Raw genomic sequence first — 23,739 nt, 5'->3', positions numbered from 1 at the left:
AAAAAAATCGTGTAATGAAATAAAGAGTTCTGTGCAAAAGATTGATGGGATGAGAAAATAATATATTTTATTATTTTTATTTATACTCGGCAAGACGTTGTATATTGTTCCTACATATCCTTTGAGTGTAATAGGGAAGTCAGGGTATTTGTAGTTCAACTCAATAAAAAAATACAATGGATTGTTTTGATTGATTTTAAATGAAAAGATATTTTGTCATCTTAAAGGAAAAAGCTCAACTAATCACCATAAACATGAGAACAGATGGATCTTTGCATCACAATGAAAGAACAAGTATACAACTACTAGCTCTTTTAAATGGAAAAGAATCAATACCATATCAATCAATATCATGAGGATATGAGAACTACTTCTTAATTATGTAGAGGACTTATGTTTAATTTTTTAGAAAAGATTTTAAAAGAAAAAGCCAAATAGCAAAAGATTTGAATGAATATTGTATTTTTTTGTTGAGAATTTCTTTATTGACACCCCTATGGGGGTGACCCCCGCCGAAATTCCCAACTTGCCACTGCTTCAGAGATGTATCTCCGAAGTATTTTTTTTTTAGATTTTTTCAGACTTTAGAAATGCATCTCCGAAAACACTAATTTTTTGGTATTTTCAAATATGCATTTCCGAAATGCATGAAATTTCAAAAAATACGTTAGTTTTAACATTCAGGTATTATTTCGGAAGTACATTTCCGAAATAATGTGTTCATATACCATTTTCCCTCCTTCACTATTTCATCATTTTTCTCCAAAACAAACCCAAACCCTCTCCAAAACTTCAATCAATATCAATCCATTTTTCGTCTCAAAATCAAGTTTCAAACCGTTGATCACGTTAAAGGGAGCATTGAAAGCTACAATTTGAGGTAAACATCTCTCATTTCATCCCCCTATTTCACTATATTCTTGTTGATTTCTGTGATGAAAACTGCGTCAGTTCGGAAGTGCATTTCCAAAATAAGTTACCTAACAAATTTCGGAAATGTACTTCCGAAATAATGTCTGGCAGTAAAAAAAACAGTTTTGACCATTTTTGCTAATTTTTGCATATGTTAGGTATGGTGCATTCGAACAACATTGTCGCCGATGACGTAGTAGTTCCGGAAGATGTCAACCTTAATAACGATTCGGATAACGATGTTAAATCCATGATCGATACGGTGGATGTACGACAACAATTTACAAATGATCGGAGTTTCACTTTTCGTGAACAATTGCTTGATTGGGTTCGTAGTGAAGCTAGTAAACTTGGATTTGGCATTGTTATTTTAAGGTTCGACAATGGAAATAGTAGACGGAAAACCTTTGTCGTTTTGAATTGCGAGAGGGGTGGGAGGTATGTACCAACAAACCGGGTGTTAAAACACGACGACACGGGATCGAGAAAGTGTGGGTGTCTGTTTAAGTTGCACGTGACTCGGAGGATTGATAATTTGTGGCGTTTAAGCGTCATTTGTGGAATTCATAATCATGCCTTGGATGCCAAGCTACACGGGCATCCAATGGCGTGTCGGTTGTCCCGCGAAGAGAAGAATGTTATTTCAAATTTGTCGATAATCAAAGTGGCGCCGAGAAACATATTTGCCTATTTGAAGCGGAAAAAAATGGATAGCATTTCAAATATCAAGCAAGTATACAATGAATGCAACAACTTTTGAAACTATTAGGCGATAATCAATACGTGTCAAGCTTCCGAACATGCGAGGACAATGTTACGGTGCGTGACATTTTTTGGACTCATCCCGAAAGTATCAAATGGTTCAACACATTTCCAACCGTTCTTGTGATGGATTCGACCAACAAGACCAACAAGTATAGGCTTCCGCTTCTACAGATTGTCGGTGTGACCTTGACGGACAAGACATTTTTGGTCGGATTTGCTTTTTTGGAATGTGAAAAAGAAGATAACTTTACATGGGCTTTGGGAATATGCAAGTCTTTGTTGGTTGATCAAAATAATATGCCAAGTGTCATTGTTACCGACCGAGACAATGCTTTGATGAATGCGGTCGATACCGTCTTCCCGACATCGACCGCATTACTTTGTCGGTATCACATAACGTGTAACGTGAGAAGTAAGCTCAAACCCGCGGTTGGCACGAAAGATTGGCCGGATGAAAACGGTAAAGTCATCAAAGTCGGTGTTGTGGTGGATAGGATTATGGCCGCATGGAGGGAGATTTTAGATGCACATTCCGAAGAATTGTATAACGAGAAATTGGTACACTTTAGGTCTTTGTGCATTTCTATTAATACTTTTTGTCATTATGTCGAATCCACTATCCTTGACAAAGTAAAGGAAAAAGTTGTTTGAGATTGAACGGATCGAGTAAGACATCTTGGTTGCACTACAATTGACCGAGTTGAATCCGCACATGCGGCGTTGAAGAGATGGTTGGGTGATAGCAAAGGAGATCTGTGTCGGGGATGGGACACCGTGAACAAAATGCTCGAAAATCAACACAATAAAATTCAAACACCTTTCGGTCGGAGCAAGATGGTTATGGAACACCGGTTTAAGGGCCAAAATCTATTCTCGCAATTGATTTACAACATATCTCGTTCAGGATTGAATTTTAAGTTTCATGAAGCTAAGCGGACGGAGACAACGGGTCCGGATAGTTCTAAATGCGGGTGCACAATTAGAAAAACATACGGGCTTCCATGTGCTTGTACACTTTCTAAAAAGATGAAGTTGAATTCACCTATATGCATGGATGAAGTAATCGACCATTGGAAAAAGCTCCATTTTGATGATTTCAAGCCGCCGAAAGAAAATGATTCTAAAATCACCATCTCCGACAAGTTGGAAGTGATAATGGATAAGTTTTCTAAAGCGGATGACACAATGAAAATGCATATAAAAGAACAATTGCAAAAAATTGCATTTCCGAAGACCACCGATTTGAAACCGCCATCTCAATCGGTTAAAACGAAAGGTGCGCCGAAAAAGTCGAAAAATACCCAAGACACATCAACCAAACGATCTCCTTCCTACTTTGAACATGTTGATGCATTGATCCCGGATTCACCAACACCAAAGTCCAAGTGTAGTGGTAACAAAGGAGCGCATATTTCGAAGTCGCCTCGCACACCTCTGGTCAAAAACTCTCTCATGATCTACATTAATGAGATGCCGCTTTTTATGCACAAATATATTGATAACATAGTTGATGTTGGAGACGATGGCAATTGTGGATATCGGGCCGTTGCGGGTTTGCTCGGAAAAGGAGAAGAAAATCACACTCTAATTCGACGGGCACTTATTTCGGAGTTGACTTCGCATAGGGACATCTATGCCCGACTCTATGAAAATCAAGAAAACTTTGAGAAACTTCATGATTCACATGTTCCATCACTAAGCGGTATCGCCCCGATTTAGAAGTGGATGTCATTCCCCGATATGGGCCATCTCATAGAAAGTGTGTACGATCGAGTACGTGTCATTTTACGAGATTTAGATTATGTGAGACATTCTTTCCACTTCATAGCCGACCGCCGTTGGACGCGTCGAGCCGCATCATATGTATCGTGTATCTAATATCGCGCCACTTCATGCAAGTTTTTTTGAAACCGGGGTGTCCTATACCGGCTACTTCTTGTCAGTGGACGGCACAACATACAAATGAGGCAGAGACTTGGCCAGATCTTTTCGTTGAAAGAATGGCGGAGTTTGAAGAAATGATGAAGCAAGAGCGTGAGGAAAATAGAGAGCGGTCGAAGAACATACCGATTTTAGATCTAAGCGCCACTGATTGGTTCGGCGAATTTTAGTTTTAACCGGACCGTTTTTTTTTTGTAATGACAAGTGTGTGTCATTTTTTGTATGTATTATCGTTTACCATGTAAAATCAAACTGATTCAATACATATATAATATAAGTATGTTTAATGTTGTCATTGTTTATGTTGTGCTTATTTTGTATGCATTTGTTATTGTTATCTCAAAACACAATGCAATGCACAAAATTTGATTTTTCACCTCTGTTTCTGCATAATTCGGAAGTTCATTTCCGAAATATAGTTGTTTTTGGACTTATTTCGGAAGTTCATTTCCGAAACATCCGCCGGATGTAAGATAAGGTTTGTTGGGCCATTATTACTCCACTAAGTCTATAAATACAACACAATCTTTTTCATCCTCATCACACCACAAAACACCAATGACACAAACCTACCCCCACCTAGCATTCGTCTACTTCACCAATGGCTACCCGATGCCGTTCCAATTCCACTTCTCGCACGACACGCCGTTTGCGGAATTGATAACGTCGCTCAACACGCTATTGCAATATCCAAAAAATCGAAATGTTGTCAAGGTTGAGTACCGCTCGCCATCGCTAAACGACGAGGGAGACGTTCAATTCACCCCATTTGAAGTCAAAATGACGAAGATTTAGCGGTTTTGTGGACAACTTTCGACCGATTTTCTTCGAAGGGTCCGATCGAGTTGGATGCAAAACTTCAAAGATCGGGGGCCGGCGTTATCAAAATGTTGACTCATCCTCACCTACCCGTGTTTAACAATATGTAATTTTAATTTTATGTAATGTAATCTTCATCCTTTAAATAAATTGAATCGTTGTTGTTTGTTATTTTTCATTCTGTATCGGACCTTATTTCGGAAGTACGTTTCCGAATTCTTCCAAGGGGGTGAATTCGAAGATGCACTTCCGTATTCACCTATTTTCTAGAAAAAAAACATTATCTCGGATGTACATTTCCGAAATCAGTTTTTTATCAAAAAAAAACATGTTTTCGAAAGTACATTTCCGAAATCACTTTTTTCTCATAAAAAAGAGACTTCGGAAATGCATTTCCGAAATAAAGAGGCATTTTGGAGTTTTCGCCACGGGTGACCAAGAAGGTAGGGAGGTGGATAAAGAAACTCTCTTTTTTGTTATGAGAACTATCTCAAGTGGTTCCCTTGTGTAAGGGATACTTGAACATTTCCTCCTTTAATTTTAAAAGAGTTTTGATATGCTTATATGCTTAACATATTTTAACATTTATACAAGAAAAGATTTTACGATCAATGTTGATTTAAAAATCAACTACTATCATCTTGAGCAGTTATGACATGACAGTGAAACCAATATTCAAAAGCTAACCGTGCATCCGAGTTCTAACACCCTCATACCCTCAGACCATATTTGGAAATTTTGACCAATCTCAAAATCAAAAAACAGTTATCAATTATAGTACGTCAAAACTACAATTACAAGTGTTGGGTGAAATAATCTATATGAATCAATTTGCAAGTTGTTTATATATTCATTGAAACACTAAATCCAGAACTGGACCGATGAATTTTTATCTTGCCTGAAAATGCTTGAACTTAGCTATTCTTTCACAAGCAAGGGGGCATCCCTTCAGTCCTTTAGCCATTAGTATTAGTAAAGCAACAAAAGTGCCAACAAATGCCTTTCTTACATTTATGAGGGTGATGAAGTCTGAGAGATTGAGGCACATTCAATATAAACCTCCTCAATTACAACGACGAATAGCATATTATGAGATGATATTTTGACGACAAATATATTGTCAAACACCGTACAAATATACGGGTTTAAGTTTTTATTTATTTCTTCTGTCTCTTTCAATCAAGTGGACATGGTAGTTTCTTTATATGAAAGTAAACCCATTAGACCTTATAAGAAAAAAAACTGATATGTTCCTTTCATCTGAGAGCATTAAAATACCTGTAATGTGAACTATCAAATCAAGAAATAATTCACCTTAAGTTTTATTCTTCTTGATCAAGGCAATGGCATCACTGTATATAGCCACAGCATTTGACAAGACTGCAAGGATTATCATAAGGACAGCCAGAATCCTGTCTGTTTTAGTTGCCATGTTGTATTTATCCCTGTAAGAAATGAAATGCTTAATCATAATCGTTGAGATAACTCATCAGCAAAAGCATGAATAATAAATAACCTTCAGAAAACTACTTCAAGGGAATGATAAGTATTTTAGAATTCTTTAAACTATTACCGCGCTGTCTAGTAAAACTTTTAATAGGCATTTGTTTCAAGATACGAGTATATTTCTTGGAAATGTACCACGAATATTACTCGGATTCAATCAGTAAGTCTGTTTAATAAGTGAATAATACTCTCAAGAATGAATGATACTCACCTAAGAGTGATTGCAGCTGGACATATGAATCCTACACAAGCCGCAGCTGTTGCTCCAGTGAACTGGAAAATATCCCAAATGCTAGGTATGTAATTTGCTCCGAGGAAGATAGAGACAACAAGGCCAATAGTAATTGATGCAAATCTGAAGTTATCGGCAACCAAAGGCCTTCTTGAGGAGGTAAATATCAGACCATCTATGTTGACCCTTAATCCATAGAAAACTACAGGAAATACAAGCACAAGATGTGCAGCATAGCTAATACGAACAATGTCGTTGAGCACGGAACCAAAAGGAATTCCAAGATTAGTATCAAAATTGGCTAGCACGTCATCAAGAGTTTCTTCCCCAAATAGAAGGAACGTAAAGAAGCTTGTCAGTACGTACACTGAAGAGCATAGTGTAAGGGAAGTACGAACAACCCCAGGCATCCATGAGGAATCCTCCAGTTCATTATCTATGTTATGAACTGCAAATAAAGAGTACATGAAAATTATTGCAACCACCAAACAATACATACATGACGTAAACAGGTGGATCTAGATAGCTAACTACAATCATGACGTCTTCCCACATAACTGAAACTTTTGCAATAGTTGACAATGTATGGAATTGGATTAACAAAATTTTGTATTCCTAGTCCTGTAGCTAATAATAGACCAGATACACTGATTATTCAATGACTCTAAAATGTAAACTTTCTCTAATAAATAGGACTAGAGGAAGTATGAAATTCAATTTTTTTTTACTTATACAAAATTGACATGTGTGGTTTCTTTTCAAATTAGTTCGACATGGAATGAGGCGATACTTATGGAAGAAGTAGTCAGAAGACCTCAATCCTTCTATAAACAAATCCATAAAAAACTAAGAATTACACAAGTCTATTCTGAGTAAAAACATTAAAACAAGATATCGAGTCCTATGAAAAGGTTTCAAACATTTCCATACCATTATAGTGACAGATGTAGGCTGACATTACCACAGGGGTTACAGTGAATAGATCAAAAACTGAAGCTACATCAGTAATGATTGGGAAGAGTCTTGGCATCCCAATGCCTCCACTTATAATCTTGAAAATTGAGATCCCCACAGCAATGATAAGGAAAACAACTGCTAACCCAATTGATAATGCAGATGTGAATCTCAATGAATCTGCAACAACCAGAGAATGAATACCGGTATTGATATAGGCAGTATACTAGTGTACCACAAAACATCTAAAACCAAGGTACAGAAATTTAAACAGTGTGTATTAAAATCATTATATGATTATGTGAGTACAATTTGAGTCAGCTTCCTAACATTGTTTCCTAATCTATAATCAATTCAATGATAATTTTCTTACTAAGTAACACAATTATATGTGTTCTATTTTTCACATCAATTAATGAGGAAAAGTACAGTCACTCACCAATTCGCTTAAGGCTGACCAAAGGTGCAAACACAGCAAGTGTTGTGAAAACAAGAACAAAAGTACGCCCGGTCCACCAATGGACACCAAACCATCCTTCAAGGATACCAGAATGATGAATTTCACTTGAGGCAGTTCCAGAAATAACATCACCTACAAATATGAACAAAACAAAATTGTTAACAGTAAGAGTCCATCCATATAAATTCTTAATTAAAAGATTTAAGAATACGGTCTCACCAATAATAATCATGTAAACAATTAGAATACCAACGTTAGCGACTACAACACATGTTTCTATCAGTGCTTTTCCGTATTTACCAAAGGCATCCCCCATCAGACTTCCATAGGAAGATATATTTCCTGCCCTTGAAAATCTGATCATGAACTCAATTGATTTCCCTGTCAATAATGCCGTTAAGATTATGGCAAGAAGACCGGGCACCATCCCCAACTTCTTGACGCAAGCAGGCAAGCCCATGATTCCAGCACCAATAACTGTGGTTGACAAATTGAAAACAGCCCCAGAAAATGAAGCTCCATTAAATTCATGAAAGTCGCCATCTGTTTCTTGAGACTTAGGTAACAAAGGTGCATTCTCATCAGAAACTTCTCTCTTCTTCCTTATTTTCATATTCTCTGCCTCAGGTGCAAGAGTTCCAATTGTCATTTTCAGTTTTCACGTTTCTCTCTCTCTCACTCTCTCTTCCTTCAGAAAACAAGCTTCTCTTTCTCTAAATTTCAAATCAGCTTCTTGATACTCTCTCAAAAACTATACTGGTATCATGATTCAAAAACCATATATCAACAGCAAAATAAGTACCGAATCAAACAAAACCAGAGATATTGACTTTAAGGACATGTTATAAAAGTGCAAACAAAAACATAAAACCAAAGTAAAATAATTAGAAGCATGCAAAGTTGGCATTGATTGTTTCATTATTAAAAGCATGTATCTGATCTAATATAATGAAAAAAAACTTTTTAAATACATTGAATAATTAATGTATATGATTTATATAATGATATGATATATCCGTTATTCAATGTATCTAAAAAGTGAATTCAAACTCTTATCACTAGATTAAATTCCACATAATCATATAACTATGACATCAGTGACCGTCTAATCTTCCATTAGAAAGCCTGTAAAAACCATATATAATTTTTATTTTATAATTTCAAAAATTCCAAACCTAAATCAGGATGTAACTCATGATTGTTGGGATTTTCTCACCGCAGGTACTGGTTCTCTCTTATCACCTACAAACCGACACCCAAAATTTTAAAAAAGGACTCGTTACTGCAAAAACGGCCGCGATATACAGTATTGAAAGGTGCCGATACCGATACCTCCGCTTTTGTGATAAAGATCAAATTATAGTTAATCCACACAGTGACAACCGTAATTAGTATTGCGACAGCTGTACCGACCAAAATCGCGAATGCAGCGACCAACCGTTATTTAAAACCGGGAGAATACTTATTATGAATATTATTACAATTAGCTTCTTAAAATTGGTGTAAACAGAGACGGAGAAAAACACAAACATAAACAGTAGTGATTGAAATTGGAAATTGATGCAACACAAACTACTCATGAAGAATAAAAAATTGGGTGAATCATATAATCTTCACTAAATACAACAAAATCACAATCAGAATCATTGGAGCTATTTCAATTTCAATGGAAATAATTCATGAATAATGAAAAACCTGTTTGGCGCGAAACAGTTCGAGATCAGGAAAAGCAAGAATAAGCGATTCCACGGAATAAGTTATCATTTTAATGCTCGAGTAAAACTGTTGTAAAGGAATGTGCACTGATTTAATCATTCAAATGCATGAAATAGGGATTTAGTAGTTTATTCTATTTTAAATTTTTTATTATCAGTCAATTAATCATTTTATTAAAATATTTTTCTTAAAAAACATTATTCTATAGATATCTAAATATGGAAAACAAAAATAACTATATATGTATTAAATTAAATCATGGTAAGTAGATGTATATAGAAATATTTCCAAAACTAACAAAAAGAAGCACATGATTACTAAAAGATGCTCTCGGATTCTCTTATGTGAATCTGTCACTTTCTTTTGTTTTCTTATCTTCCTCTGATTCTCCATTGTGTGTACGTTACTCTTTGTTTAGCTTCCACTTAGTGTGTGGATGTGGACATATTTGGGGATACACGAAAATGGAGTTATTTGGGCAAGGGTTTTAAAAATCGGATTGAACTGGCTGGTCGAACTGGGACCTGGTCAAGTAATCGATCTGGTTCAATAACTGAATCAGAAATGTCATTGAATCGTTGTAAACCGTTAAAATTAGAAAAATCAGCGATTTTTTTGAATCGACGATTTAAGTGCATTTTTTTCTTTTGTTTATTTTGAAAAATTAAAATGACGTTGTTTTTACTATTTTAATGAAAAATAAAAAATAAAATTAAAATTAAAAATTAAAAATTGTTGCAAATGCAGTTAATTTTGTTACCGATGATTTTTGAAGAAGGAGATTCCAACATTAAAATAATTTTTTTATTTTGTTTATATGGTGAGAATTTTTTAATGTACACTATAATTGTAAAAATATCCTATAAAAGTTTGAAAATTCCTTTTAAATTTTAAAAATATATCTTTGAACGTATTTTACACAAATTCAATTCATTTGTTTTTGAGACATGCTTCAATTTTAAAATTAAATTTATTTTCAAAATACATTTTCGAAACAATTTCAAAAATGTATTTTTGAAAATTAATGAAAAAGGGTTTTGAAGTAACCATTTCATTGTTCCAAAGGCGGGTAGCTTGCCTGTTGTGCTAATATATATATATATATATATATATATATATATATATATATATATATATATATATATATATATATATATATTGTATTTGTATATGTTTAATCATATCAATCTTTCCGCAACTTACATGATTGCCTACTGGAGTGAATTATTCAATCAATTATTTCAAACCTTGTCCTTTCTATTATGTCAAAAGTAGAGTTGTCAAAATGGACTACCCGACCATAAACGGACAAGCCCTGTGCTTTTTAGGGTTGGGCCAAAAAGACCATGTGTAATATGAGCTCGAGAATTACTACCCGGACCTAGATGGGCTTCGGATTACCTGACCCTAAACGAGTTTTTTAATTAAAAAAATTAAAATAAAAAACTCCATAATATTTATTATAAATAAAATTAAAATTATGTTATTTTAAACATAATATATGTTTAAGTACTATATTATCTCTTATAAATACAATATATGTCTAAATTGTATAAAACAATACTTGAAGTGAAATCCTGTTATATGGAAGTTTATTTTGGAAGTTGTATCATCTTCGGCTTAGGCCATCACCTGTTTGATGGTAGATGATACACCCTTTTCACTGCGAAGTCTTCCCGTCTTCAGCTTAGCCTACCTTTGTTATGGTAGTAGATGGATTGTTCTCCCTGGAAACTCACTCCATCTTCGGCTTAGCCTACCTCTGTTATGGTAGTAGATGATTTGTTTTTCCTTATATCATTTTCGGCTTAGTCTATCCTTCGTTCGATAGAAGGTGATATACCTTGTAGCTTTGAAGTTCTTCCACTTTCATCTTAACCTACCTCTATTATGGTAGTAGTTAGATTGATCTTCCCGGAATCTTACGTTATTTTCAACTTAGCCTACCTTAGTTATTGTAGTAGATGACTTATTTTTCCTTATATCATCTTCGGCTTAGTCTATCGCTCGTTCGATAGTAGATGATATATCTTGTAACCTTGGAATCCTTCACTTTCAGCTTAGGCTATCATTTGATAGTAGGTGAACATACCCAGTTGAGTCATAATCTTACCCAGTGGAATTATAATCTCTCCCCAATGTTTATTTGTCTCTTTCCCAGTGAATCTAATCCTTTTCTTCTATTATGAAGTTAAGATGATGTATGTTGCCATTCCCCGCAAAAGTCAGAGTCTTGCATCCATATCATTGTCCTACATATTTGTGGTCTCTTAGGGTCCAAATTGTGCTTTATTTTGTATTTAAGTCCCTCATATCACGCTGAGACGAAGATCCTGATCTTTCCCTCCTCGGATAGAAGAAACTTAAATAAGGGCAATTCTCATACCCCAATTTTGACCATAGGATCCCATTTCATTTGTATTGAATCTCAAAGAGTGTGATCATTATTATCATCATTCATTTAATATAAAAATCATTCATGCATCATTTGATAACCAAAAATATACAAAAAAGATTGTGTTTGCTTGTTGCTTATTTCACATGATAGGTGATTGATCAAGAAGCCCAGACAAATTAGGATTTTGAGATTCTCAAAATGGACTCAAGCTTTCTCATAAGCTCAAGTGATTTCCCACATTAATATCCAAGCCCAAGTATGGTTCAATTCAAGATCATTAATTTTCTAATTCATCTGGTGTGCAAATAGGGTTTTGACCTAATTCTCTACAAAGTTGACTTTTGGTCAAAGTATGGTCTCATGGATCAAAGCATGATTCAAGGATCTCAAATGATTCATTATAATCCACTCATATCATTCATTTGGCTAAGAGATCTCGATTCAATTGGTATTTAAAAGAATACAATTCAAGTGGAAAAAGTCAACTATCCAAGATCAACTTTGACTTTTGAGAAATTTGGTCAACTATGGGCTTCCAAGGATCAAAATCATGAATATATGATCATTGAAGTCATTTGATCAAGGTTAATAAAAAAAATCAATGAAATATTCAAAAGTCAAAGATTAAGGTTTTAACTATTTTTTCTAAGTTATGAAGATTTTACGTGGTTAAGTGCTTAACTTTGGAAGCTCATAACTTCTTCATTAATCAGCCATTTTTTATGCTCCAAAGGCCAAAATGAAGAACAAGTTATCTACTACAACTTTGTCCTTGAGAGGGAACTCCCAAAAAATGAAAGGATTTTGAGTTATGAAACCATGAAATTGATGACATTTTTCCAACACTTAGAAAATTTTCAAAACAGTTTTGATTTCTAAAAAGTACCTAACTTTGAGGCCATTTTCAATCAAGATCCCTTGTGAATTTGAGAAAACACCAAAGTTGTAGAGAATGTTTTGGAATTTCCAAAAAGTACAAGAACTCGTTCATAGCATACTTTAGCTGCAAGTTTCGAAGGGATGAAGATGAGATTCCTTTCTTGAATTAGAGGTCATTTTCCATGAAAAAATATTGAATCCTTAGCATTCAAACCTACCAAATCCTTGATCACAGGTCTTGTAACTTGCAAATCCTTCCTTAATCAGAAGTTTACACAAGGATTTGATGCATTGCCCAAGTGTTTTGGCCATTAACCAAAGAATCATGTCATATTTGCATTAAAGCCATGACTTCCATTTTTGAAAAGGTGCTTTAATCACCAACTTTAAGTCTTAATCTCATACCTTGTTGCTTCTGCACACAAAAGCATCACAAACCCAACAAGCAACCACTTAAAGATCAGAAGAGCCACCCTATGTGTTGATTAAAGCTTGCCAAAGTCCATGGGAACCATAACTTCAAGTTTTCTTCACAAAGAATCAAGCCAACACAATTTGAAATTGGTACACCTTTTTGAGAAAATTTTCCACCCACAAACCATAAATTGTGCCTATAAATTTTCATTCAGTTAGCATCACCAAGGTCCCAGGAAGTTATCCAGATCCTCAAACCGCTTATGGAAGTCCTTGTTGAAGCGGTAAAGCGGCGAGCAAAATTAATAGGTATTATTTATTACCGGATGATATAGGTTATATTGTATCGTAGTCCACAGAGATTGGTGAGAAAAACTGCCATTCGACTATCTCGCGTTCTAAGTTTCATGATTGGGTGCGGAAAAGTAAATGCGGGAAAAGTAAATAAAAGCACATAAACAATCTATTGTAGCTTAAGAGAATTCAGTCTGGAATCGTATTTCTAATTAACCTGTCGAATACTTAAATCTGAAAATCTTATCGAAAACACACTCACAATACGCATCAACATCACCAGGCATCATTCGAGACGCCACATCAGTGTCCATTTCTGAAACACCGACGAAAGCCCAACCGTACTATTCACATCAGCGATTTCTCCACCGCCACAAACACACTGAGGCATTAAACTTGATATCCATTACAGTTATTAGCTCTAAATCCATGTCTGAAACCTAGAAACTAACAAATATAATTCCTAATCAAGATCTATGATGTCCATTTCTGCAACAACACAAATCCAAAGCATTTAAGCAAAAAGATTAAGAACAACAACAATGATGATTTGTAAAGAGAATATATAAACGATCCCAAGATCAACAAATATACATACAAGAGAGGAAAAATATACATACAAACCCCACCATTGGAATGGGTCACACGGAAGAAGAAGAACAAGCAGAAACTTCTCGTGTTTGTCGGCACAATCGGAGACCACCCGAGCTAAATCGACATGATGAGATACCCAATAGTGTGGCTTGAACCTCTAAACTACAAAGAATAGATCAGAGCTCAACTTTGTCCAAGAAGAGATGATAAAAACCTAAAAACACAAAGTTGTCCTATAAATAGAAAAACAGAATTTTGCAGTGGGCGCGGCGTGCCCTAACTCGGCGCGACGCGCCCTTTACTAAATGTACCAAACCGCCCAAGTGCGCGACGCGCCCAAATCCGGCGCGACGCGCCCTCAGTTCTGCCAAAAATTTATTCTTTTACTCCTACAGCGCGCGACGCGCCCTATTTCGGCCGACGCGAGCTACACCATAACACCAGCTTTATTTCATCAAAACGCGTCCGCAGCCGTGTCTTTGAAACTTTATTCCTCGAGGCTCCGAAAATGCAAAAATACCTACAAAAAGACAACAAAACTATCAAACGGTACATATTTACACGAAAACGTAATAAAACACAAACGATACAATTATACACAAAACGGGGAATTATTCAGACGTTATTAACAAAAAGTATCGATAAGTGACACTATTTTTTTTTGACAAAAACAAACTCAATTCATATCATTAATCAATAGTTGTTCAATATAAGGAGGTATCACATGAAAACTACTACGCCTAGGCCAAGAATTGGCCGCCTTTGCTAATGCGTGGGCAACCGAATTCGCTTGACGTTTTATAAACTTTACCTCAAAGTTAGAAAAAGAAAGCAACAAGGATTGTAAAGAAGAAATGATTTGATTAAACTCGGATCTACCCGAGTTCTTATTATGAAGGGCTTGAACCACCATTTGGGAATCACTTTCGAAGATCACATGTCGGAGATTCAAAACAATAGCCCCTTGGATTGCTTCTTTAAGAGCATGGGCTTCCGCTTCTAATATAGATTGAGTACCTATATCCCAAGCCGTGCCTGCAAATATAAAGCGACCAAGGTTATCCCGAACACACCATCCTCTATTAGTAGTACCGCTTTGAGAGTTAAAATCCGCATCAACATTACACTTGACCCACCCCACCATAGGAGCTTCCTATCAAACTCTCCCCAACTTGAATTAGTTTGTCCTCAAACAAGGCCAAACACTCAAATCGCAAAAGTAAGAATCCAAAGAATCAAGAATCAACAATATTTGGAAAAATGAAACAATTGTACGGTTCAAACAAAAACGTACGAACAAAGTAAATACTTACCACAATCCTACAACGACAACATGAAAGCGAACAGGGCCGGCCCAATCAACGCAGAGGCCCTGTTCTAATTTTAAAAATGGACCCAAATTTTAAATCTAAATACAGTTATAATAATTAAAAAAAAACATAAACATTACATTTATGTATTAATCAATAATATATTTAATTATAATTATTTTGAGTTTTGATTTATCTCAATTTTTGTATATATTGAATTTTTATTATAGTATTTTTTTATTTTTATTATAACATTTTATTTATTTCAATTAATATTTTAAAAAATGAACCTTTTAAAAATTTGGGGCCTCCCAAAATTTAGGACCCTGTGTTGTAGCACTTCCTGCACATGCACAAGGTCGGCCCTGAAAGCAAAACAAATCCTAAGTACAAAAATCATACAAAACATTCTAAAACAAAACAAGCTCAATCACGAATCACTGATAAGTGCCAAAATGTCGATATTTTGAGTATATATCTGTGGCACTTATCGATTCTATTCTTATGTTTTTTGTAATAAAATCCTAACTTTTGTGTAAATATGTGCATACTTGTGTTTTTGATTCATTTTTATACCAATTAATAGTTTTCCATTCATTTTATAAGTATTCATGCATCTTTGGAGCATTGAGTAATAAAGACCAAAGGCTAAGCTTCAAGAATGCAAATTCTACCAATTCATCAAAGAATAAGGCTCAAAATAAGGATGATAAAAATTATCATTTTGGTTTCCATTCATTCATTATTGGATAGAGCATTGAATAAGCTTTCCAACGCTTCGAACCGGGCGTAATTCGGAGTTACGGTTCTCAACTTATGGAAAAAATAAGATTTAACTTTTGCTGTCAGTCCGCTAAGCGGATGGGGTCCGCCGAGCGGGGCTCCAGCGGAGCAAATCAGAGTCTGGATGCAATTTTGAGTCCGCTGAGCGGAGGGGGTCCGCTAAGCGGACCTGCTAAGACAACAGCTCGTTAAAAGGGGCAAAAATCACATTTTTAGGTTATGGGTTGGGTATTTTTGAGTCCCAACACCATCAACTTCATTCTTAGAGTAGAATTGACTTAGAAAACAACTTCGAAGGTTGAATAAGGATGATCGAGGGTGGATTGAGCGTCGAACGGAGCTGACAAACCGGGAGATTTTCGGTTCATTTCTCTTCTTCTTTGTGTATTTCTCTTTGGTTGGGTTTGTTTGTATATTTACTTGAATCTTCTGTATATTTACCGATTATAATGTTATATTTAACTTGCTTTACGAATCTGTGTTGATGTTATCCTGGATTTTTGCTCTATGCTGGGGATTTGGGTTGCTTTAGAGATAAACTTCTTGAATCCTTATCTAGGATGATAATCTGTTGGCTCTGAACTCTAGAGATGGATTTAGAGCTAGCATTCACTGTTTGTATCTGTTCTTAATGCTTTCGTGTTTGAGCGGCGCGCGAGAGATCGCCGATGCGAGAACACGGATGTTCTCGCGACTTCGCGTTAGAGATAACCTTAGTTGTGAGATGATCTCGTTTGTGCTCCAGAGATGGACGCTTATGTGAGAGATACATGATGACATAGATGAGTATCGTAGGTTGAGTATAACGGGTTGGTAAATGTATGTTTTTGAAGAGTGAATATATTTACATTCCTGATAAGTTATTTCTCTTCTAAGAATGTGTTTATTCTTTTACTGTCTATATCTTTGTTTACTTTTTTCTAATTCAATCCAAAGTTCGAAACCGTTGAAACTGTTGAATGGCATCTCTCCATCTCTGAGGACGATAATTCCCGGATCAATATTTCCAAATCTTTTTTTGTTGCTTGCCCTATACTGCATTCAACAAAATGGCGTCGTTGCCGGGGATGGTTTGATTGCATCGCAATAGTTTCCGTGGTTTTGAGCTTTGTATATATCGTATATATTGTATAGTTTCACTTGTATATATACTTACTTGTACATGTTTACTTGTTTATGTTCACCATATAATTTTACTTGTATATGTTACATACAAGTATACTTTTGTTGGTGAATGTTGGTGAAACATGTTGATCTCGGATTAGCTCTTTACTTACAAATCTTCACTTTTCAACTCGTGCATCCAACATTCACCAACTTTCTCTTTGTGTATGTTAATAGTTATAAGTGTTTCATGTTTGTATATATGTGTTTGTTCATGTACATATTTGTATACTTGTGTTTTCCTTTATGTTCGTTTAAACATTGTATATATTTGTACCAGTAACATTTGTTGAGTGGTTGGTTAGGAAACTTTCTTTAGGCTTGTGCGGTGAGACGTCACCATGGCATGGCGGGAGGAAGCTACTTTCCAAACACCGATCCAATAAAGGCGTCGAGCTAACGACGTAAAACAAGCCCTTGTTGGGAGGCACCCCAACGGTTGTAAAGTTTTGTTTATTTTTATGTTTAAGAGGAATTTAGGTGAAGTGGTGTGTGATTGGAACAGCTGGTGTAATTCTGATTTTTCTGGTTTCTGCTATGTCCGCTAAGCGAGCATAGCAGAATTTTGTTTTTCTGCTCTGTACCAGTGGGGTTCCCATTCCACTTGGTTCACTCATTTTCTCCACTTTCACCAAGGCTATTTAGTAGTATATACTAGTTTTATTTTTCTAATTCTTTTATTGGTTGTTTGTACTCGAATTTTGTCGGTGATTCGAAGATTTTTGAGGTGATTTTCCAAAGCTTGAGTGTTTCAACTTGCGGATGTATGGTAGGATATTGTTTTTGAAGTGTGTAATTCAAGGTACTCATTTATCGCTTTCTATAGCATAACATGTTTAGGAAACTTTTCATTTGTACAATTACCATACCATTCATTCTTTTGCATTACTTTGCTTGTTGATTGAATCACTTTAGTTCTCAAACCATAAATGTGAGGAAGCTTTCCATTGTTTACATATGCTGGAGGCCATAATCTTTGTTTTAACTGGATTTTATTATGCTTAATCTTTTATTTATGTTGGTTTTATGAAAGCATGAAAAGGATCAAGGCATTTTGTTTCATTTTGAGCACAACCACCATAACCAAATAGTCAATTCACCTTGTGAGTGTGTGAGCATTTGTTAACCCTTTTGAGCCTTTTTGTCAATATCCATGTTGTTTTTGCTAAATGCTTATCTTTGAGTGTTTAGTTTTCATTTTTGCATGGATGATTGATTCTTTGTTTTCTTGAACCCTCAACCATGATTTTTGGTATGAATTTTTACCTTGCCTTAGAAGTAGGGAGTATTCACATGATGATGTGGTTGAATTCAAGTTGGGGAGAGAAATGGTTGCTACTTATTTGGTTGTTGCTATGAGGTTGAAAAGAAGAAAAAAAATGTGAAAAGAAAAGAAAAGAAAAAGAAAAAAAAGGAGAAAAAGTTTTGAAAAAGAAAAAGAAAAGAGAAGCGAATAATGTGCTAATAAGTATTGTGATTGGCTTGAGAAACTTGTGGTTAAGGAAGAAGTTTGATCGGAATTGTGTTGTTTAAATCTTTGGTGGATTGATCACTCCCTTAGGTTTAGGCAAGTTTTTGTTTCGATTAGCCTTAGGACTTATCCCTTGTTTGTTAACCAAGCCACATTACAACCTTGAAAAGTCCTTGTGATTCTTGCTTTTGTATCTTCAATGTGATTTTTGGATGAATGCATAATTTAATCTTTTGTTTGCAAGATTGTTGGATGAGTGTTAAAATTCCTTCACCTTTGTGTGTTCTTCATCCATTGATGAATTTTTGCTAGGTGTGATTCATGATGTGAGCATGTATTGTGTTAGAATGTTTTGTATGCTTTTTGTGCTTAGGATTCGTTTCGTTTACATGTTTTCGTGTAGTATAGTGGTAAGTATTTACTTTGTTTATACGTTTTTGTACTAAGCCATACATTTGTTTTTGGTTTTCAAAACTTGTTGATTCACAATTCTTTGGTTTATTACTTTCAATTCTTTGATTTATTTGACATTGTTTGAGGACAAACAAAGTTTCAAGTTGGGGAGAGTTTGATAAGTGCCAAAATGTCGATATTTTGAGTATATATTTGTGGCACTTATCGATTCTATTTTTATGATTTTTGTAATAAAATCCTAAATTTTGTGTAAATATGTGCATACTTGTGTTTTTGATTCATTTTTATACCAATTAATAGTTTTCCATTCATTTTATAGGTATTCATGCATCTTTGGAGCATTGAGTAATAAAGACCAAAGGCTAAGCTTCAAGAATGCAAATTCTACCAATTCATCAAAGAATAAGGCTCAAAATAAGGATGATAAAAATTATCATTATGGTTTCCATTCATTCATTATTGGATAGAGCATTGAATAAGCTTTCCAACGCTTTGAACCGGATGCAATTCGGAGTTACGGTTCTCAACTTATGGCAAAAACAAGATTTCACTTTTGCTGTCAGTCCGCTGAGCGGAGCTCCAGCGGAGCAAATCAGAGTCTGGATGCAATTTTGAGTCCGCTGAGCGGAGGGGGTCTGCTAAGCGGACCTGCTAAGACAGCAGCTCGTTAAAAAGGGGGCAAAAATCACATTTTTTAGGTTATGGGTTGGGTATTTTTGAGTCCCAACACCATCAACTTCATTCTTAGAGTAGAATTGACTTAGAAAACAACTTCGGAGGTTGCATAAGGATGATCGGGGGTGGATTGAGCGTCGAACGGAGCTGACAAACCGGGAGATTTTCGGTTCATTTCTCTTCTTCTTTTTGTATTTCTCTTTGGTTGGGTTTGTTTGTATATTTACTTGAATCTTATGTATATTTACCGATTATAATGTTATATTTAACTTGCTTTACGAATCTGTGTTGATGTTATCCTGGATTTTTGCTCTATGCTGGGGATTTGGGTTGCTTTAGAGATAAACTTCTTGAATCCTTATCTAGGATGATAATTTGTTGGCTCTGAACTCTAGAGATGGATTTATAGCTAGCATTCACTGTTTGTATCTGTTCTTAATGCTTTCGTGTTTGAGCGGCGCGCGAGAGATCGCCGACGCGAGAACACGGATGTTCTCGCGACTTCGCGTTAGAGATAACCTTAGTTGTGAGATGATCTCGTTTGTGCTCCAGAGATGGACGCTTATGTGAGAGATACGTGATGACATAGATGAGTATCGTAGGTTGAGTATAACGGGTTGGTAAATGTATGTTTGTGAAGAGTGAATATATTTACATTCCTGATAAGTTATTTCTCTTCTAAGAATGTGTTTATTCTTTTACTGTCTATATCTTTGTTTACTTTTTGCTCATTCAAACCCAAGCTCGAAACCGTAGAAACTGTTGAATGGCATCTCTCCATCTCTGAGCACGATAATTCCCGGATCAATATTTCCAAATCTTTTTTGTTGCTTGCCCTATACTGCATTCAACAATCACGCCTAGCAAAAATTCATCGGTAGATGAAAAACACCGAAAGGTGAGGACTCTGACACACACCCGACAAACTTGCAAACAAAAGACAAAATTATGCATTCATCCACAAACAGTATCGAAAATGCAATGACACGAATCACAAGGGCTTTAAAGGTTGTAATGTGGCTCGGTTAACAAACAAGTGATAAGTCCTAAAGCTACTCGAAACAAAAACTTGCCTAAACCTAAGGGAGTAATTACTTCCACAAAGTTTCAAACAATTGAATTTTAATCCAACTTTTCTCTTCATCACAAGTTTCACACCAAACACAATACTTATTAGCACAAATCTTATTCAACTCTTTTTGTTATTTTCTTTTTTAAAATTTTTCTCTTTTTTTTCTTTTTTTTTCTATTCTTTCTTTCTCACATTTTTTTCTTTTTCTTTTTCTTTTTTTTCACATTCTTTTTTTTTCTTGTTTTTTCTTTTTCTTTTCTTTCCACAACCTCATACCAATCACATCATAAATAGGAAAACATCATCTCCCCAACTTGAATCCAACCACAATATCAAGTGAATACTCCATACTTGCTAAGGCAAGGTAAAAACCCAACCAAACATCATAGGTGAAGGTCAAGAAAACAAAGAATCAAACATCCATACACAAATGAAAACCAAACGCTCATAGACAAACATTAAGCAAAAACAATATGGACATTGACAAAAAGGCTCAAAAGGGGTTACTAATGGTTACATACTCACAAGGTGAATTGATATTTGGCTATGGTAGTTGTGCTCAAAATCAAACAAGAGCCTTAATCACTTTCGTGCATTCACAAAATCAATACAAACGAAAGATTAAACATAATAATATCCAGTTAAAACAAGAATTTTCGGTCTCTCGCATATATATACAATGGAAAGCCACCTCACATTTATGGTAAAAGGAGAAACTAATTGTGATTCAAGTCATGAGCAAGTTATGCAAAAAGAATGAATAATATGAAAGTTGTACAAATGAAAAGTCTCCTAAACATGCTATGCTATAGAAAGCGATAAACGAGTACCTTGCTATGTACAAATTCGATCAATCATTACCGCACAACCGGCATGTTGAAACAATCAAAATCGGAGAATTACCAAATGCGACCACAAGAGAAAGGGCCAAAATTTTAATTTAAACACTAACAAAAGAATTAAAAAAATAAAACTGTAAAATACTATACTATAAAGCCTTAAGGTAAGTGGGAAAAAGGCGAGCCAAGCGAACAATTAAAAAGAATTCACTGGCCAAAAGCAACACATCGCGCGACGCGCCCTAAAGACCGCGCAACATGCGCTGAGTTCTGCCAACCCAAGCTCTTCAGGTCCCAGGCCGCGTAGCGCGCCTTTATTGCGTGTGATGCGCGCTACACCAGAAAAACAGAACCAGTCTAAAAAGACCAGAATTTCCAATGCAGCCTCCACTTATCACCCACACAACTCATTTACAGAAAAACAAAAAATTAAAACTGTTGGGATGCCTCCCAACAAGCGCTTGTTTTACGTCGTCAGCTCGACGCCTTTTATTGTTTCGCGAATGGTAAGAACTTCCTCGCGGTACGCCAATGCCTTCGCCTCAAACGCCACCTAAAGAAAACGTCCTGCCCAAACACTTAACAAACGAATCAAAAGCAAAAGTATATACAAGTATGTGTAAAAACACCAATTTACAACGCAATGGTGAAATTGACTAAACAAGTTGAAAAGTGAAGATATGTAATTTAAGAGCTAATCCGAGTTCAACTTGTTTAGTAAGTTCGCCAAACAAAACGAAACAAGTATAACTATACAAGTATACAAGTATGCGTCTATGCACAAAATATACGATATGGACATATTTACGAAACTTAAAACATGAAACCATCGCAATACGATTAATCTCAAAACCAATCCCCGACAATGGCGCCATTTTGTTGAAGCGGCAAGCAAAAAGTAATAGGTATTATTTATTACCGGGTGATATAGGTTATATCGTATCATAGTCCACAGATATTGGTGAGAAAAACTGCCGTTCGACCATCTCGCGTTCTAAGTTTCATGATTAGGTGCAGAAAAGTAAATGCAGGAAAAGTAAATAAAAGCACATAAACAATCTATTGTAGCTTAATAGAATTCAGTCTAGAATCGTATTTCTACTTAACCCATCGAATACTTAAATCTGAAAATCTTATCGAAAACACACTCACAATACGCATCAACATCACCAGGCATCATTCGAGACGCCACATCAGTGTCCATTTCTAAAACACCGACGAAAGCCCAACCGTACTATTCACATCAGCGATTTCTCCACCGACACAAACACACTGAGGCATTAAACTCGATACCCATTACAATTATTAGCTCTAAATCCATGTCAGAAACCTAGAAACTAACAGATATAATTCCTAATCAAGATCTATGAATTCCATTTCTGCAACAACACAAATCTAGAGCATTTAAGCAAAAAGATCAAGAACAACAACAATGATGATTTGTAAACAGAATATATAAACGATCCCAAGATAACAAATATACATACAAGAGAGGAAAAATATACATACAAACCCCACCATTGGAATGGGTCACAGGGAAGAAGAAGAACAAGCGGAAACTTCTCGTGTTTGTCGGCACAATCGGAGACCACCCGAGCTAAATCGACATGATGAGACACCCAATAGTGTTGCTTGAACCTCTAAACTATAAAGAATGGATCAGAGCTCAACTTTGTCCAAGAAGAGTGATAAAAACCTAAAAATACAAAGTTGTCCTATAAATAGAAAAACAGAATTTCGCAGTGGGCGCGGCGCGCCCTAACTTGACGCGACGCGCCCTTTACTAAATGTACCAAACCGCCCTAGCGCGCGACGCGCCCAAATCCGGCGTGACGCGCCCTCAGTTCTACCATAAATTTAGTCTTTTGCTCCTACATTGCGCGACGCGCCCTAATCCGGCGCGACACGAGCTACACTAAAACAGCAGCTTTATTTCTCCAAAACGCGCCTGCAGCCGTGTCTTCGACACTTTATTCCTCGAGGATCCGAAAATGCAAAAATACCTACAAAAAGATAACAAAACTATCAAACAGTACATATTTACACGAAAACATAATAAAACACAAACGATACAATTATACACAAAATGGAGAATTATTCAGACAGTATTAACAAAAAGTATCGACA

The 23,739-nt window shown here is 35.7% G+C and overlaps 1 protein-coding gene across 2 annotated transcripts; it reads right to left on the bottom strand.

The window, feature by feature from the left end:
• Positions 1-5,424: 5,424 nt before the first annotated feature.
• Positions 5,425-9,482, bottom strand: LOC131652880 (amino acid transporter AVT6B-like). 2 transcript variants are annotated; one of them, XM_058922865.1, is made up of 6 exons: positions 9,285-9,482; positions 7,809-8,345; positions 7,569-7,721; positions 7,106-7,309; positions 6,155-6,623; positions 5,425-5,882 (listed from the first exon to the last, which is right to left on the bottom strand). In XM_058922865.1, the coding sequence occupies exons 2-6, from the start codon at positions 8,236-8,238 to the stop codon at positions 5,753-5,755; spliced, it is 1,386 nt and encodes a 461-aa protein (XP_058778848.1). In that variant the 5' UTR covers positions 8,239-8,345; positions 9,285-9,482; the 3' UTR covers positions 5,425-5,752. The 2 variants fall into 2 exon arrangements, with proteins under 2 accessions (XP_058778848.1, XP_058778849.1); XM_058922866.1 differs by having other exon boundaries at positions 7,809-8,330.
• Between the last annotated feature and the right edge of the window lie 14,257 nt (positions 9,483-23,739).

Source organism: Vicia villosa, linkage group LG2, assembly GCF_029867415.1.
Source record: "Vicia villosa cultivar HV-30 ecotype Madison, WI linkage group LG2, Vvil1.0, whole genome shotgun sequence".
NCBI lineage: Eukaryota > Viridiplantae > Streptophyta > Magnoliopsida > Fabales > Fabaceae > Vicia > Vicia villosa.
Note: the sequence above shows the minus strand (reverse complement) of the source record. Positions and strands in the feature narration are given on the sequence as shown.

Bases quoted from the DNA above. Each gene is read 5' to 3' on its own strand.
- LOC131652880 (XM_058922865.1), bottom strand. From the start codon at position 8,238: ATGACAATTGGAACTCTTGCACCTGAGGCAGAGAATATGAAAATAAGG. The intron at 7,310-7,568 runs GTGAGTGACTGT...TGGTTGTTGCAG, and splicing joins GGTCAGCCTTAAGCGAATTG to ATTCATTGAGATTCACATCT. The intron at 6,624-7,105 runs GTATGGAAATGT...CTTTATTTGCAG, and splicing joins CTACATCTGTCACTATAATG to TTCATAACATAGATAATGAA.